This window comes from Pseudorasbora parva, chromosome 12, assembly GCF_024679245.1.
Source record: "Pseudorasbora parva isolate DD20220531a chromosome 12, ASM2467924v1, whole genome shotgun sequence".
Taxonomy (NCBI): Eukaryota; Metazoa; Chordata; class Actinopteri; order Cypriniformes; family Gobionidae; genus Pseudorasbora; species Pseudorasbora parva.
The window spans coordinates 26,433,198-26,448,043 of record NC_090183.1 but is presented as its reverse complement, the minus strand read 5'-3'; the positions used below and the strand labels follow the sequence as shown (position 1 = coordinate 26,448,043).

The window sequence follows — 14,846 nt, the reverse complement described above, 5'->3', positions numbered from 1 at the left end:
TATTGGAAAATTTCATGCAATACATTAGGAAATATATTAACATATATGGGAATTAATATTTATATCTTTCAATATATTGCAATATATTGAAAGCGGCAATCATTTGTATATTTTGCAATATATTACATGAATATATAATATATTTTATAATACCATCAATATATTATTCCATATATTTACAATATTTTAAAATATATTTCAACTAATATATTGGTAAATATATTTTCCTTCCGTAAGGGAGTGAAAGACAGAAGTTGTGTTGTATGGGGATGGGAGAAACCCACCGGAAATAGCATCGGTTAAACAGTTTTTTTATTTTTTCAGTCGATTTTTTTTTCCTGGTTCTGACGGACAAACCAATTTGTCAGATGTCCTTATATATATATATATATATATATATATATATATATATATATATATATATATATATATATATATATATATATATATATATATATATGTCTTGCCACTATTGGGCAAACAGGTCTGATCCTTAATTACTACAATAAGCCTGAATAATTTGTAAGCTAGACTTATGCCTATTTTTTCACATCTTCGTGGCACACCACAATATTGTTAATATTTTTTTTTTTAGTGTAACAATTTATGATTTGCAAAAATAACTGTTGCATCTGTGTAGATTACATGAGCAAAGTGTATGCGTGTTGTGCACGCTATACATTATGGTCAAGCATGCGCCCTTAAAATAGCATAATGAACAACGCGCCACGCGCCACTGACTTTAGACTAGGTTTTTTCTGGTCAGTGGCGCAAACTGTTTAATGGAACAGCAAAATAGCACCAGGGATTGTTTGCACCGGAACACGCCTCCTTTTTTGCGCTGAACCGCCCAGGGAGCGCAAGTTCATTCACTAGTTTAGCGATGTGCTTCTGTGGAGGGAAAAGCGCGCTTTGCGCAGGTGCAAAATAGGAATGACACATGCGTCGGTGTACAAAGTCAATTGTGCTGGGTGCAAGATAGGGCCCACACAGTGTAGTTTAAAGGTGGAGATCCACTTGTCCGTGCAATATTTCTGTTGTGCTGCGCTCCACTTTATTCCCATGGGTAATGTCCACAGACCGTAAAAAAAATATGGACAACTCCACATCATCCGTTTCCGCTTGCCAGATTTGAAGCTTTCAGGCGGCCTGCACGGCGCTAATATCTTGGGACCGAGTCTGCGCAGTAGAGATTTCGGGACCGGAGTTGCACAGTAGAGAGCAGGAAGAAGAGCAGGAAGTACAGTCACGATATCAAAAGCCCGCCCACACTCTCTTTGCCCCCTAACTTTGGGGCAAAAATTTTTGAAGTGTAATTTTATTGTTTAGTTTGCCTTGCGTCCATTAGAAAACACAGAGGGGAGGCTAAACTGGGACCGTTCACCAGGGGGGCGATTGAGGCCCAAAAGCTTCAGTATCTGAGAGGGATACTGCTAGCTTGGTGACGTCAAGCGACTTTAACACGCCCGCATAGCATTCCGAGAAGGCAGCGCTGCATTTTAACCGATTTAAACGCACAAATGGCAGGAAGCGTCACAACATCACGCTTCAGTCGTGTCGCAAAAGTGGATCTCGACAGTTAAAATGACATCGGCAATGACCGACAGCCAATGAGAGAGTGAGATACAGGGCAGAGGGAGGTTTAGGGAGGAGTTATAGACCAGAATATTATCAGTAGGGTGAGTATCAGTATTTTTTATAGATATATTTACAATACTATCAAACAGAAACAAAGCCCAAACAGTTGCACATCCAGCTGCAGCAGCAGTACATTGCAAAATTATTTATTTACCACAAACTCTCTTTGTAGAACACAATCCTTGTTCACTCTGTCTCTCCAACAATTTCCTCCACCATAATTTTTTTTCTTTTTCTCCACAAATCAGCGCACAGACAATTTGGAGCAAACTTTGTGCAGTTTATTATTTTTAATAACAATTCCAAGTGTCGCGTGACAACTCCGGTCTGACGCACGTGTGATCTCGTGTTGTTTACTTGTCACATCGCACGTGTAGTTGGGAAACTACGGGTGCATCTCAATCTCACCTCCCTAGTTCAGTAGTCAGGGCACTGATGAGTGAGCCCATTGACGTCCTGATCAGTGCCCTCACTAGAGGACTAGGGAGATGATTGAGACGAACCCGTAGTTTGCACCCTGTGAGAGAGTTGTCGGCGATTGTTCCTCTTGTACAGTCATGCAGTGTGAACCCCTCTGTCGCTGATCCATCGTGCAGTGTGAACACAGTGGTGACTGAATGCTACACCAGATAGTCATACAGTGTGAAAAGAGCAGTGACCCGACGAGTTTGAAAATCGTGCAGTCTTAAAGCTACACTGTGTAACTATTTAGTTTATTCTTAGCTAAAAACACTTAATTCTTACAAAAATATATGTGCTCATTAATGTATATTTACTTCTTTCAAGTAATAAAGTATTCTCGTAAGTTTATAATACGCCATTGAAAATACATACGGGTGAGGGGTTCGAATGCTGGTCGCCATGTTGCCCCTCCATCTTGAAAGTACATTAGCCAATGAGGGACATACCCATAAATTCAAGCTTCGCCTTTCGCGTTTTAACACTCGATGGCACTCATGGACGAGGTCGAACTGGAAGCCATGTTAATCTTGGACTAAATCGGCTACTGTGGGAGTTAATACGAAATTGAAATTGAGAGGATCAGAAACTAATATTCACTGGATGGTCATATACCTTTACACCGCTAGATGGGGGAAAATATCACACAGTGTAGCTTTACAACCAGGCTAGTAGGAACCAACACAGGTCAAAGAACTTTTATCTTTCTGCTGACATCCACATGAAGATCAATGAGGAAGGTACATTGACCCTAAAGTTAAAGTTTTTGTGAAAACTGAAAGCTGCCAAAACAGTGTAACACACTCATATAGGCTACATAAGATATTGCAGACATGGAACCAGGATCAACTGTCAGTGCTGTGCGGAGCCAGAGGGTTTTGTGTGGAGAAGAAATTCGGCCTGCAGTCATCTTAATAAAGGAAGGAAAGATTCATAGCATTCTGCCTGATTCAGAAGCTTCAGCGCACACAACTGGAAAGGTGAGCTGAAATATGAGAAAGAGTGTGACATACGCCACCTGCTGGACACTACAGGTGATGCAGTCTTCAGGTTTAACCCATAAGGACGTAAGATTCTGCATATTGGTTTCAAACACTTTGTCTAAAAACTTCTTAATTTACAATATATTTTATTTACACTTGAACAAGCTAATCTAAATATTTTTGATAGGTTTAAAAAAAGAAAGAACACAATAAAACTAATGACAGTAAGGTGAGGGAAGGTCAACTATAAAAGTTTATTTTAACCAAAGGTTGAACTATGTTCTAATAATAAGGATATTTTTTATAAAATGTGTCAGTTTGGGACACATTAAATGCATTATTTAAAAAAAAAAAATATATATATATATATAGAGTTTGGTCAGTACAATGGTTTATCATATTTATATATGTAACTTTTTACCTTTTTGCTGGTTAATGACTTTGTTTCAAAATTAAGTTAAAAGGTCATTGTATGCAGGTTATATTGCCCTAAATTTTGTACAAGTTAATGAATGAATGTGGCATTTATATAGCGCCTTCATATGTACTACTGTACACCAAAAGCGCTTTACACTCATGACAGGGGTCTCTCCTCAATCACTACCAGTGTGCAGCATCCACTTGGATGATAAATAATTCATAATAATTAGTTACATTTATATAGCACTTTTCTGGGTACTCAAAGTGCTTTACATATAGAAGGGGGAATCTCCTCAACCACCACCAATGTGCAACATGGACCTGGATGATGCGACGGCAGCCATATTGCACCAGAACGCCCTCAACACTCCAGCTTATGTTGGAGAGGAGACCAAGTGACTAAGCCAATCAGGAACAGGGGATGATTAGGATGCCATGATGGACAGCGTCCAATGGGCAAATTTGGCCAGGATGCCGGGGTTACACCCCTACTCTTTTTCGAAGGACATCCTGGGATTTTTAATGACCACAAAGAGTCAGGACCTTTCATCGGACGAGTGTGATGGCATCCACAGTACAACGGCTTCAGTGCGCTCACCACACACCAGCAATAAGTGGAGGAGAGAGGGTGATAGAGCCAATTCAGTGGATGACAAATTACTATAAATGTCCTAGTTTGTTCAGTGAATGGTATTTTCAACTCGGTATGCCTTATTTGGATATATTTACATCTCTACTATAAATGTCCTAGTTTGTTCAGTGAATGGTATTTTCAACTCGGTATGCCTTATTTGGATATATTTACATCTCTAACAAAACACCTAAACCTTAAATGTTTTTCAATTCCTGTACTAACTAGACATCCTCTTCATAACAGGTGTTGGATGTGGGGAACAGTCTAGTAATGCCAGGTATAGTGGACTGTCATGTTCACGTTAATGAGCCAGGCCGTTCCACCTGGGAAGGGTACTGGACCGCCACACGGGCAGCTGCTGCTGGAGGGGTGACCACTATTGTAGACATGCCCCTGTGAGTATAGACTTTTAAAATAAAAATTCAGTGAATGAACTGTCATTACTATTATAATGGATGGTAGATTTGGAAATCAAAAAAAAAAAAAGTCTCCCTCACTCCCTCCTAATGATTAAAATCATATAGCTGAACTCGTATAGAAAGCTGATAAAAGTTCCTTTTTAGGGGGTTGATAAACAACATAAACCTGACCAGTGTTGCCAGTAACTTAGTTACTTAGTAACACGTTACTCTAATCTAAACTTTTTTCCAGTAATGAGTAATCTAACGCATTACTATTTCCAAACCAGTAATCAGATTAAAGTAATTTATCCAAGTCACTGTAAGTTACTATTCTAGTCATTTTCCTTAGTAAAAAAAAATAAAAAATATATTATGGCAGGAATTTTTTCAGGAAATATTTTTTAATTTCAACTTAAAATGTCAGGAGATACATTGTTGACGTTACTGTTAAAAATGCACTTCCAATAAAGTGAGTGTTGGCAAAAACGGTTGTCATTTCTATGTTAAGACGGCAGGGGTGTTGTCAACAACAGCTGAATGTAACTTATAAAGTAACTTGTAATCTTACTTAGTTACTTTTAAAATCAAGTAATCTGTAAAGTTACTTTTTAAAGGAGTAATCAGTAATCATTTCTTTTTTAAAGTAACTGTGGCAACACTGAACCTGACCTAAATTATTCATTTTATGGTACATAGAAACAGCATTCCACCAACTACAACTCTTGGAAACTTTCATGAGAAGCTGCGTGCTGCAACAGGACAGTGTTTTGTAGACACAGCATTTTGGGGAGGAGTCATCCCTGACAACCAGGTGCATTATGGTTTTATATAATCTTGTAATATTTAAATATTATTATTCACGTAAAAGTGTCAACACAAAATTTAGTTTACCCTGTTATTTATGTCAATCTTCCAACAACAATACAATTTAGACACAAATTGCAAGAATAATTTTGAATTTACAGTACTGGAACAGTTCAACAAATAAGTAACTTACATTTTACACACAATACTGTCAGTTAGTTTGTGTATTGTTCATCCATCAAAGCAGAATCAGCTGCTGCATTTTTTAATGAACTGGTTGAGTAAATGATTCAACGATTCAATCTGCATGTTTCACACTTCATGCATACAAATCCATACTACACACATTCATACTATACAGAGACAGTTAACCCAAAAAATATCCCATAATTTACTCAACCTCAAGCCATCCTAGACATTCTTTTTAAAAATTCATATTAAAAATATCCTATCCTATAAAATACTTTTTTTTTTTTATCGCTTCACTTTAGAAGGCCTTTATTAACCCCCTGGAGCCATGTGGGGCATTTTTTATAATGGGTGGATGCACTTTTTTGGGCTTCAAATTTTGGGCTGCCTTTTGCCCATTATAAAGCTTGGATTAGCTAGAAATTGTATTTAAATAACTCTGATTGTATCCATCAATAAGAAGAATGTCATATGCACATATGATGGCTTGAGGGTGAGTAATACATGGGCTAATTAAACATTTTGGGTGAACTATCCCTTTAAAATTCGCAAAGTAAGTTTTTTTTTTTCTTCAAATTAATTACCTACTCAGAAATTATATGATTTTTGACTCCATCCACACAAAAGTTTAATGATATACTCCAAAAGATTTGACTGCATCCAAATATGCATACTTCACACTTCAGTCGTACTATTTCATTTGTGCACTTTCATATTATAGCACAAACCTTTTAACAGACGCAAAGTACATTCTTATTCAAAAGAAGAACCTATTCAGAGATGCTATTTTTGACTCAGCCATTAATTTTTATTTTTTAACGAGTCAGTTGATTAAATGATTCTCCCTAAAGGACTTTGCCTAGCCTGACAAGCCAGACCCACATCAAGATGTTTGGTCTGGAAACACACCATTGACAGGGCTTAATCCGATTGGATAGCGCTGCAACCAACCAGATTAACGAAGATGAAGCGGAGATAGTTGACAGATTAAACTTTGCAGTATCTGGTCAACAAAAGTCCGAACACATCTTCCCTTTTTAAGAATGACTTCAGTGCCGTTCTTTGTTCTTTTCTCAGAGAAAAGCTTAAAGTGTTAGTTCACCCAAAAATGAAAATTATTTCATTAATGACTCACTCTCATGTCATTGGACACCCGTAAGACCTTAGTTCATCTTCAGAACACAAATGAAGATATTTTTGTTGAAAGCTGATGGCTGAGAAAGGCTTCAGATAGGCCTCCATTGGCATTCAGTACATTCCCACTCACAAGACCCATAAAGGCATTAAACACATCGATACAAAGTCCATCTCACTACAGTGGCTGTACAATAATTTTACATTGCGACGAAAATAGTTATTGTTTGCGCAAAAATCTAAATAACGACTTTATCCGCCAAGTTATTGACGTGAACTCGAGGCATGCGCGAGAATATGACGTAGATCCGCCGTTCAGATACATGACCCAGAAGAGGAGGTGGGGCGCCGCTATCGCGTGAGTTCACGTCAGAGACCTACATGGAAGACAATAACTTGGCGGATAAAGTCATTATTTAGATTTTTTTTGGGCACAAAAACTATTCTTGTCACTTTGTAAAATTATTGTACAGCCACTTTAGTGAAATGGACTTTGTATCAATGTTTTTAATGCCTTTATGGGTCTTGTGAGTGGGAATGTACTGAATGCCAATGGAGGCCTATCTGAAGCCTTTCTCAGCCATCAGCTTTCAACAAAAATATCTTCATTTGTGTTCTGAAGATGAACTAAGTTCTTACGGGTCTCCAACAACATGAGGGTGAGTAATTAATGAAATAATTTTCATTTTTGGGTGAACTAACCCTTTAACTCCAAGTCTTCCAGAGTCGCAGTCAAAGCTGATTCAAAAGACTGCCGTTCACCAGCTTCTGTGTTTACTAGTAGCACAAGCGCGACTTGGCCGTCAATATGTTAAACCCCATCCACCGACTCTATACACGATGTGATTGGCCCAACCAGAGTTTGGTTTTCACAGCTCAGAAATGTATTGAGAGTGGCTAGACAATACTCACGGCAGATTAGATTTGCTGTCTCTAGGGTGCGTCTAGAGTTCTAGGCTAGACTTTGCTTGCATCCAAATATGCATACTAATTCATACACACATTCATACTATATGGAGTCGTATTTAAAAGAAGTACCTATGCGATTTCGAACACTTATTGGCCATACACTGGAGTAGTTCCTGAATAAATCAGCAATTTTTAACGAATCAGTTAAGTAAACTAGTCATTGATTCATTTATAAAGACAATCACTTGTCTCCATCTATTGGCATAACAATGTGTTGCCAGTATTACAATAAAGAAAAAAAATGTCTTTGTCTTTGTCTTTGTTTGTCTGCCTGCCCACCCATCTGTTTATCCATCTCAGCTAGAGCTAAGGTCGATGGTCCAGGCTGGTGTGGCTGGATTTAAGTGCTTTCTGATTCATAGTGGAGTGGATGAGTTTCCTCATGTGAGTGACGCTGATCTGCACGCAGCTATGAAACAGCTCTCGGGCACAGACAGTGTTTTGCTGGTGAGCCATCTCCTATTCTGCCTGCCCCAGTCATTTCAACCTGATATCGGATTTCATTAAACATTTCAGCCATGATGAGCTTCACATAATCACTGTGCCTATGGCAAAAGGGTGCAACATATTAAGTCACAACTGTTCAGATATAATTTAGTATGCAGCAGCAAATCTGAATTATGAAAAAAATTATGTTGCGTATGGAACTTAAAATTAGTTCTACAGTAATGATGCACCTATTTGGTATAGTTTCATGCAGAGCGAGATGTGCAGCATCCAGCGGCTGAGAAAGGGGGTATGAACTTGATCATTTAATGTTAATTAAATTAAAATCAAAACTACTGAAAATCACAAACGTATAATTTTTTTAATGGAAATTCCCGCTTTTCTCTTGTTCCTCAGATCCGCATGAATATTCCACCTTCCTGAGGTCTAGACCTGATATCATGGAGCTTGAGGCCATCCGTACCGTCACTCAGCTCTGCTTACAGTATCAGTATGTTATGATGAGACCTATGAGGAGGATAAAGTCCTCAACTTTTGATTATCTAATGACAGTTCTTCAGACTAGAGTAGCCAGTCAAGAAATGACAGGTCAGCTGTTCTGTTCTTATTATCAGAGTCCGATGCCACATTGTGCATCTGTCATCAGCCCAGCCTCTAGAGCTCATTAGAGCTGCAAGAAAGGCTGGAGCTCCGCTGACTGTGGAGACCACCCATCACTACCTCAACCTGACAGCAGAGAACATCCCAGCACGGGCCACTCAGTTCAAATGCTGCCCGCCAATACGAGACACAGCCAACCAGGTATCAGAAAAACGCATTTAAGCCAATGAAACATGTTGATCCAAAAAAAGTTGGTCAAGACATTTTACAGATTCTGTAAAATTCATATGACAACTTGTTAAAGTAATAGTTTACCTAAAAATGTATTATTAAACTGAAATTTTGAAGAATGCACAGTAACTTCCCCATGCAATTACAACTAATGAACACCAAAAAGGATGCAAATACTGCACCATAAAAAAATTCATGCACTATATTTCAAGTCTTCTGAAATCAAACAATAGCTTTGTTAGAGGAACAGACTGAAATTTGCATTGTGAACAACTGATAATCTTCCCCTCCACTGGGCTGTCACTCAAGAATAGGGATGGGTATCGTTAAGGTTTTAACGGTATTACTACTCTTACCGATACTGCTTATCGGTCCGGTACTTTAACGGTATTCTTATCGGTACTTTTTGAGATTTTATATATATATATATATATATATATATATATATATATATATATATATATATATATATATATATATATATATATATATATATACATACACATACACATACACATACACATACACATACACATACACACACACACACACAATTAACAAAAATACACAGCCTACACATGCAGTGCTTTCATTTCAGGAAGAATTCTACTAATCAAATGTAAAATAACACTGTTCATCATAAATAGCCAAATTAATGCTTATTAAAGCTTAAGTTATTCATGCAAGAGCTGTGAGGGATTTTCTCTTTGCATTTGGTTGTTTAATTCGCAGTAATTCGTCAGCTTGTTTATTTACACTGCTGCCTCTTTAAGACAGATGTGCAGCTCTATAGGCGACTGATAATAGGCAGATGCACTACACTTTCTCCCGACTATATCCATAATAACTACGTCCATTTTAGACACAAACTGTGTTGTGTTTAAGAGACTCTCCAAGCCGGTCATTTTGACATAGATATTTGAGTACATTTGATCGTTTAGACGCGAGTGTGAAACCGAAAGTGTAATGTGCTCGTCTCGTTGCGGCTGTTTCAGAGCGCGCGCGTCGACTTGGGAACAATCTCTTGCGCACATTTTTGTGCATTTAATCGCTCTTTTTATTATAAAACGCGTCCCACAATTTACCAACAGTAGCTAGACTGTATTTTACAACAATCCCTGATCGTGCTGATTCTGTCATTACGTTTTAGTTTTATGGAGAAATGACAGCGTACGTAGGCTACTGCTGCAAAGGGAATCAAGTTGGGCTAGACATAAATATTATTATTATAATATTTGGAAGACAAAATCTAAAATAAAAGCAGACTATCACAGATCTAAAGTGTAACCAGGCTATGTTTGAATGTTTGGTTCTGTCCTCGGCTGTCGTTTGCGGAGCTCTCTCTCTCTCTCTCTCTCTCTCTCTCTCTCTCTCTCTCTCTCTCTCTCTCTCTCTCGTCACGTGTATTTTCAAAAGTACCGACAGCAGAACCGATAACGTCAAAGCTTATCGATACAACGGTCTTTCAAAATTCAGCCCCGGGGCCCGTTTAATACCGGTTTTCGGTACCCATCCCTACTCAAGAACCAGATCAGTCCCATGCAAATTCGACAGGGTTTGAGAATTGAATCAAATGTTTCATTAAATAGAAAGCCAAAAATAAATTCCCACAAAGTTATCATGTTTTTAGAATACCTGTAATAAAGAGTACAAGCCACATGGACTTCATTTATTTAACACATTTACTATGGTACTTTTGCATCAGTTTCGAAGCTTGAAAGCTCCAGTCCCCATTACTTGAAATTGCATCGGAAATTGCATCGTTCTTCAAAATGTATGTTTTTGTTCCACAAAAGAAAGTCATACAGGTTTGGAACAACATGAGATTGACTAAATAATGAACTATTCCTGAACTATTTTCTGATAGTCCCATGAATTTCTACAAACCGTGATTAGTGGTGCATTATAACTACCCAGCAAGCAATAGCCTCTCGGTTAACTAGACCCGATTATAGTCCAGCTATGAGTAACCCACTTCTAACCAAAATAACCTTGAATTTAGTTATATGTTGTTCTTGCCTAAATAATTTGAGAGATGTATGATATTCCATCATGTAAGCAAAGTCAGCAGTGATTGCAAGGTGTTTGGTTTCATTTATTTGACATATTCCTCTTCTTGATGACTAGTCTGTTCTTTGGTTATGGTTAGATGTGTATTCAATTTTCACTGACAGCCCAAATTTTGCCTTGTTTTAGCCTAGACGTCAGGGTTGTTTGGATGGCTATTAGACATAATTCAAAATTGCTTGCTGGGTATAATCTGTTAGTAATGAATCTGTTTCTTTGCCAGGAGCTCTTGTGGTCTGCACTTAAAGCTGGTGAGATTGATATGGTCGTGTCAGATCATTCACCGTGCACACCTGACCTGAAGTGTTTGGACAGAGGCGATTTCATGCAGGCGTGGGGAGGGATCTCTTCTCTGCAGTTTGGTAGGCTGTCATTGTACCCAAAACGTTCATACACACACGCTGTATGTCTTATGATGGCCAAAGTCCTGTGTGAGGTAAACAGTGGTCCACCAACAGTTTACCAATCAGACTAATGATTAACTCTTAAGAAACTGACGTTCAGGAATCTAGCCCCGGATTTGATCCAACCTCCAAAAATCTACAGTCACAGGAATAAAGTATGGGATTAGTGCCGATTTTAGCATTAACTGGGAATTAAGTAATCAGATATTTATCATATCACAGCAATTGGCAATCAAGTCTGCAGAAACAAAACACAAACGTGGGTATTCCACAGTGATACTGACCAAATTTACTGGACACATGAAACCGAAGCTGTTTGCAAAAGACTGGAATAAGACAATAATAGGAAAGCAACACTGCAAGGCACACCAACATCAAAACCTCATCCCCAACATTGTTTGGAGCTGCTTTGCAGTTTTGATGTCCTGGACTGCTAGGAAAGCTCAAGCCCAAGTTTATAAGGACATTTTGTAGAGAAATTTGTCTTCCAATTGAAGTGCAAAATAAAGTTTTTGTGAGGGAAAGTGCAATGGGACAACGACTCAAAGACCAGTAGTAAATTAATGTCAGAAGTTCAGCAGAAGACAATATGCCTTCTGGAGTGACCCGGTCAGAGTCCTGACCTCCAACGCATAATTCTGAATTTATAATTCAATGTCTGATCTGCAATTACAGTTTGCTTTAGTAGGTTACTGCCAAAAAAGGGTCAAACAGTTACCCAGCTAACAAACAAAAAGTACTAATAACTTTTTACTAATGTTCATAATAAGTTATGAAAATGCTATTGCTGAGAATACAGTTTTTTAAATGTTGAAATTTTATTTTTGTTGGTTATGCGAACATTAAGGAAACGTTCCATTTAATCACTTAACAAACATTATTGAAATGTTACTATTGAATGTTCTCTTAAAGGGTTATTTCACTGAAAAATGAAAACTCTGTCATTAATTATGTACCCTCATGTTGTTCGAAACTCGTAAGTTCAACCTTTGTTCATCTCCGGAACACAAATGTAGATATTTTTGTTAAAATTCGATGGCTCAGAAAGGCCTTCATTGACATCAATGTCATTTCCTCTCTGAAGACCCATAAAATGCACTAAAGACGTCGTTACAAAGACCATCTCACTACAGTGGCTCTAAAATCATTTTATAAAGTGACGAAATGGTATTTGTAACGACATCTTTAGTGCCTTATATGGGTCTTGAGAGAGGAAATGACATTGGTGTCAATGGAGTCCTTTCTGAGCCATCAGATTTCAACAAAAATATCTTAATTTTGCGTTCCAAAGGTCTTACGGGTGTCGAACAACATGAGGGTGGGTAATTAATGACAGAATTTTCTTTTTTGGGTGAACTAACCCTTTAAGTAACATTTACATAAATGTTAGACGAATATACACTAAATGTTCCCTGATAGCTGGGTATCAACTTACTGGGTTCAGTTATTTTTTTTCCAGCTTGAACTATGAATTTTTGTCTGTTATTACAACTGGGATCAAATGTACTATCAATTTAATTTATGGAGAAATGTATAGTTTTGTAAGCTAAATAATCAAATGCAAAAGTGTTTCATAATACTACAAGTCAGCCAACACGCCCATTTCTTTCCAATTTCCATTCCTCTTGCTGTTTACCAACAGGTCTATCTTTGTTCTGGACATCAGCTTCTAAAAGAGGATTTTCGATTTCTGATGCAGTGAGACTCTTGTGTAAAGAACCTGCTCAACTCTGTCGCCTTGACAACCAAAAAGGGAGTCTCATTCCAGGTCACGATGCAGACTTAGTCATTTGGGATCCAGAAAAAGAGTTTACGGTGAGAAAGAGTGGGATTCACTCAAGGGGGTTGAGCTGAAATGCTCCAAATGACTGGCAGCAAGATAGAGCATGCTTGCTGCAATAATTCTGTGTTCATCTGTAAATACACTCAAAGCTTTTTGGAGCCTGCAAGTGAATGTGTTTCATGTAATTTCTTAGGTGAAAGAAAACAAGATACATCACAAAAACAAGGTAGGTCAAATACTACATAAACCAATATGATTTTTAATATAATTGTAGAATTGTTACCTTTTTAATTTTTCTCTCTTTTCAGTTGACTCCTTACCTTGGCCTTGCTCTGCGAGGGAAGGTGAAAGGCACTATAGTCCGAGGGAGGGTGGTTTACAGTCATGGCTCTTTCAGCTCTCAGCCTCTAGGGAAGCTTCTCTTTATTCAGCACAAGACACCGGCACCACTGTAAACAAAGCACATAAAGCACATTCAATACATATCTCGCTCGTTAGATCTTATGAAGCCCCGCCCATTTTCTGCGCTCTCTTCCTGTCTGTATTAATTATAGAGTAAATATTTTTTTAATTGACCATTCATTTGAACTGATTATTGTGATTGGTTGTTGTATATTCCAAAATGCTCTGGGTAACACTTCACACAAACATTGCAAACAAACATTATTTCATCCTTTATCATTTCATCATTCATCATTTCATCGTAAAGAGATAGTTCCCCGAAAAATTGCAATTCTGTCATTATTTACTCCCCCTCATGTTGTTCCAGCTCGACTTATGCTTCATCTGTGGAACATAAAATAAAATATTTTGAAGAATATTGGTAACCGAAAAGTTTCAATTCTCATTAAAAAAATTTTATACAATGAAAGTCAATGAAAGTTTTGCTTTCATTGAAAGTTTTGAACATTTGTCAAAATATCTTTTTAAGAAACATTTTTTACCGAATTTTAGAGCAGGTTATTAAGCCAAAATTTTGTTTAAAATTAAAACAAAATGTGAAAAAATAAACAGATTATTTTATAAATATTTTAAATCATTTTCTGTGTAAAGCACTTTGAATTACAAATGAGTATAAAATGTGCCAAATAAATAAACTTGACTTGCCTGACATAAATGTTAAATATATTTTTGATTTATTAAAATATATGCGTGGTCTCTTAGACCAGTGGTTCTTAATCCTGAGTACTTGAAATATGAATATGGTGATTTTTCTTCTTTTTTGTTGTTGTTAATTAATAATGAATATTGTTAATGTGCAAGGTTGTTAAAGCTCTATTTTTTGTTTCTTCAGGAAATGTAAATACATTTGATTACATCACCCCAAAGATAAGTAACTAATGTTTAACCCAGCTTCAGAGAAAAACTGGAACTTTTAAAGCTTGCTTTAGTGGTTTACATGTAAAAATACACTAATAAAGAATTTTGAACAAATATGTATCTGTGATATTAAACTGATATTTTGTGGCTAGTTGTTATTTTTTATGAGCAGACATTCTCAAGAGTATTTTACACACTGAATGTCCAACTACATTTGAAAGATGCAAGAATAAAAAAATCATTATTTTGCCCTGTTTTATTTTACAAATTTGCCTTTGTATTCAATTAATTTGTGTTTTAAATTAAAAATGATCATCTAAAACACGATTTAAGGTTTTAGGATTTCCGGGTAAGTGGTCTTAG

General features: G+C 37.2%; 1 protein-coding gene across 1 annotated transcript; it reads left to right on the top strand.

Moving 5' to 3' along the window:
- The first annotated feature begins 2,833 nt into the window (after positions 1 to 2,833).
- zgc:103559 (Allantoinase, mitochondrial) lies at positions 2,834 to 14,597 on the top strand. Its single transcript, XM_067459577.1, has 11 exons — positions 2,834 to 3,077; positions 4,378 to 4,529; positions 5,232 to 5,346; positions 7,932 to 8,078; positions 8,322 to 8,367; positions 8,475 to 8,568; positions 8,693 to 8,879; positions 11,200 to 11,338; positions 13,023 to 13,195; positions 13,357 to 13,389; positions 13,472 to 14,597. Exons 1-11 carry the CDS (start codon positions 2,931 to 2,933, stop codon positions 13,616 to 13,618), a joined length of 1,380 nt encoding a protein of 459 aa, XP_067315678.1. The 5' UTR covers positions 2,834 to 2,930; the 3' UTR covers positions 13,619 to 14,597.
- The last annotated feature ends 249 nt before the right edge of the window (positions 14,598 to 14,846 follow it).

Coding starts and splice junctions, on each gene's coding strand:
- zgc:103559 (XM_067459577.1), top strand. CDS start 2,931: ATGGAACCAGGATCAACTGTCAGTGCTGTGCGGAGCCAGAGGGTTTTG. Junction 8,079..8,321: donor GCACAGACAGTGTTTTGCTG/GTGAGCCATCTC, acceptor TATTTGGTATAG/TTTCATGCAGAGCGAGATGT. Junction 13,196..13,356: donor ATCCAGAAAAAGAGTTTACG/GTGAGAAAGAGT, acceptor GTAATTTCTTAG/GTGAAAGAAAACAAGATACA.